Below are 3,052 nucleotides of genomic sequence, written 5' to 3'. Positions count from 1 at the left end.
CTAAAGGATTCTATGATTCTAAGTTTGGAATTTAGCACATAAAATAAACCTACATTCAATACCAAAACAAAAACAATAGGAAAATATGCTGAATATTACAAGTCATTAAACTTTACTGAGAGCTCAGCATTGCCATAAATATTTAAATAGTAAACAAATATAGAATACCTGTTTTCATGAGCTTTAAATTCACACAGGCATTTTTGAGACTCACAGCTGTAGAATCTTATAATTTCATCATCTCCAGCTATGGCAAGGACAGAATCCTTGGAAAGGGAAAAAAGAAATGCAAGTGTGATTAATTTAATGGTTTTCAAGCCAGTTAATTTCCCAGCACCTTTCTTTCTTGTACTTACTGTAACAAATCTAAGTGAAGAAATTCTCTTCTCTGTTGTGATAGTGCCAGTGACTGAAGCTGTGTCAAGTTTGTAGATATCCACTTTGTTCATCACCACAGTTACATACTTCTCTCCATCAGGGGACCATTTAATTATGTGGGCATCTATACACACAGATACATTTGTATACATACATACACACACAGGATTTTTGCCCTCTATATTGCACAACAATCTAAAAGTAAGCATCTTTAGAAGCTGTTAGAGACTGTTTTCTACCTAAATCTAAAAAAAAAAATAATTTAAAAATATCAAATAATCTACAATAAATAAGTAAAATGATCCTCTTAAATATTTATTTTTGATTATCAGACGTGTATAAAGAAAACAAAAAAGCCCCACCTACATTTATTTAAATGTCCTGACATCAAATTTCAAGGAAAAATAAAAAATTACTTTAGTGTCACTATGTTTTCCTTTTAAGTAATTGTCATTAAGGGCATAAGCCTACACATGCTTGCCTGCGTGTGTGAAGAAGACGTTGCCAAAGTTGCTTGCAATTAATTGACTTGATGATTAATTCAGTCTATCTTTCTTTCCACAAAAAATAAAACCATCTAATTCCACGTTTTTAGTGGATTTAGACTGATGAACTCACTTTGCTTCAGGTTTTTGATAAAGGCTGATCGTCCTTCTACGAGATTCCAAGTTCTGAAAGACAAGAAGAGACAATTTTGCTTTCAGGTTAAAAAGAGCACAGTGACACTGAAGTTTTGTCTGCTGACATGAGGCATCTAAAGGAAGCTTTTAAGCATCTCTATGCATTTTCCTCTCTTCTTAATGCAAGAGAAAATGATGACTTCATATATGGCTTGCACACCGTTAGGCTGAATTTGTGATATTTACTTTATAAACCACCATTTGCAATGCAGAGCCCAAAAGGAGCCCAGTACCAACCTGTGCTGCTAAAATAGTATTTGATGTATTTAAAGCACATATATACATCAAGATGTACACACCAAGTGAAAAATGACTTTGCTCACACAAAACAAAACCTGACAGCTTACTGAATTTTAAATAAATTGTGTTCCAGAATGTAAATACATCTACAAATACATATCCTCTCAAGTAGCAAGTGACAGGACGAGAGGAAATGGGCTTAAATAGCACCAGGGGAGGTTTACATTGCATATTAGGAAGAATTTTCTTTCCTGGGAGAGTGGTGAGGCATTGGCCCAGGCTGCCCAGGGAGGTGGTGGAGTCACCATCCCTGGAGGGGTTCAAAAAATGTGTAGATGTGTCACTTCAGGACATGGTTTAGTGGCCATGGTAGTGCTGGGTTGATATTTGGACTTGATGACCTTAGAGGTCTTTTCTAACCTAAACAATTTTGTGATCTACAAGTGACCATAAAAAGTCAGATCACAACACAAAGCTAGGGGCAGCAAGGGCTATTTTTAAAATATTGCTGCTACCTAGAACTTAAAAAGACACACCAATGGATCTTTGAAACATTTGATGTCCAAATATGTTTTATCAGTGTTGCATATTTAACTCCCAACAGGAAATTGTGGCTTATAACAATTTCTAAGGGTTACTGAATCAGGATTCTCAGCATTCCTTTATCAGCTTCGACTCACCTTAATGTTTTATCTGTTCCTACTGACAAAGCTAATTTCCCAGAAGGATGAATAGAAAGAGATGTCACGTGCCCCCTGATAAAAACAAAACAACATCTATTATTTACAAGGAAAATAAACGTGAAAATGTATGTGAACATGCAGATTTAAGAAACTCACTTATGTGCCTTAATGGATTTCAGGCATTCCCATCTCTTTGTGTTCCAGATACAGATAAGCCCATCTTCAGCCCCACTCAGTAGATGTGAAGTTCCATAGAACTCCAAACATGTTACTGTGCCTAGAAGTACAAACCAGAGCTATTAATAATGTACATACTGAACAGCTATCACACAGAGAACATATGAATTAACAGAGAAGCTTCTAACATCAAAACATGATGGCCATAACATTTTACAACAGCTAAAATTAAAAGGTAATTGGAAAAAGCAGCTATATTTGTGGGCTAATACCCAGAATGATTTTTGGGGTTTTATGCTCAAAACCTTACTATTAAAGACTTATTAAAAAAAAACCCAAACTTTTTCTGTCAAGGGCCAGTTTTTCATCTCAAAGTTTCTATCATTAATGCTTTTTATGAAGAAAAGCTCCCTTACCATTGTGCTGCAGCAATGCCCCATGTTCTATCTTCTTTTTCATGTCATAAATTTGGATTGTCTCATCCCTGCTCCCAGTGACCACATATCTGTTATTCACTGCTACTGCTGACAATGAGGCAGAGTGGGCATGATGTGTAAAATCAGGGTCAACCGTCCAGGACTGTAAACGAAATACAGGATAAACAAGTCTTTCTGAAGCTCACCAGCGTCGGCTTCGATTTAACCATCCTGTAATTTATTTTTTAAAGCGAAACCTGAAAAGGCATTGTGTGTAAAACGCAAAGGAATTGTACTTAGCAATAATGGGATCTTACTGAGTTAATGTGCTGCTAAGAGATTAGTCCGAAGGCTTTAAGAGTGCAAAGCACCTCCTGTAATCAGTGCTGGGCCTAGATGAGGCTGCATGTGAAAAGCTATCAGCACAGAGATAAATCTCGTGTCAAGGACGGCGGATTCTGCCTTCTCCCACCACCGC

The 3,052-nt window shown here is 36.6% G+C and overlaps 1 protein-coding gene across 1 annotated transcript; it reads right to left on the bottom strand.

The window, feature by feature from the left end:
- Nucleotides 1–168: 168 nt before the first annotated feature.
- PAK1IP1 (PAK1 interacting protein 1) lies at nt 169–2,737 on the bottom strand (the record flags this gene model as incomplete). The annotated part of the gene is made up of 6 exons (XM_008939232.1): nt 169–266; nt 357–502; nt 997–1,049; nt 1,979–2,053; nt 2,138–2,258; nt 2,575–2,737. Coding segments are annotated over 6 exons (656 nt in total), but the record flags the coding sequence as incomplete, so codon positions are not given.
- Nucleotides 2,738–3,052: the final 315 nt, after the last annotated feature.

This window comes from Merops nubicus, unplaced genomic scaffold (assembly GCF_000691845.1).
Source record: "Merops nubicus isolate BGI_N331 unplaced genomic scaffold, ASM69184v1 scaffold42240, whole genome shotgun sequence".
Taxonomy (NCBI): Eukaryota; Metazoa; Chordata; class Aves; order Coraciiformes; family Meropidae; genus Merops; species Merops nubicus.
The sequence above is the reverse complement of the archived record's forward strand: the minus strand, read 5'-3'. Positions and strand labels throughout refer to the sequence as shown.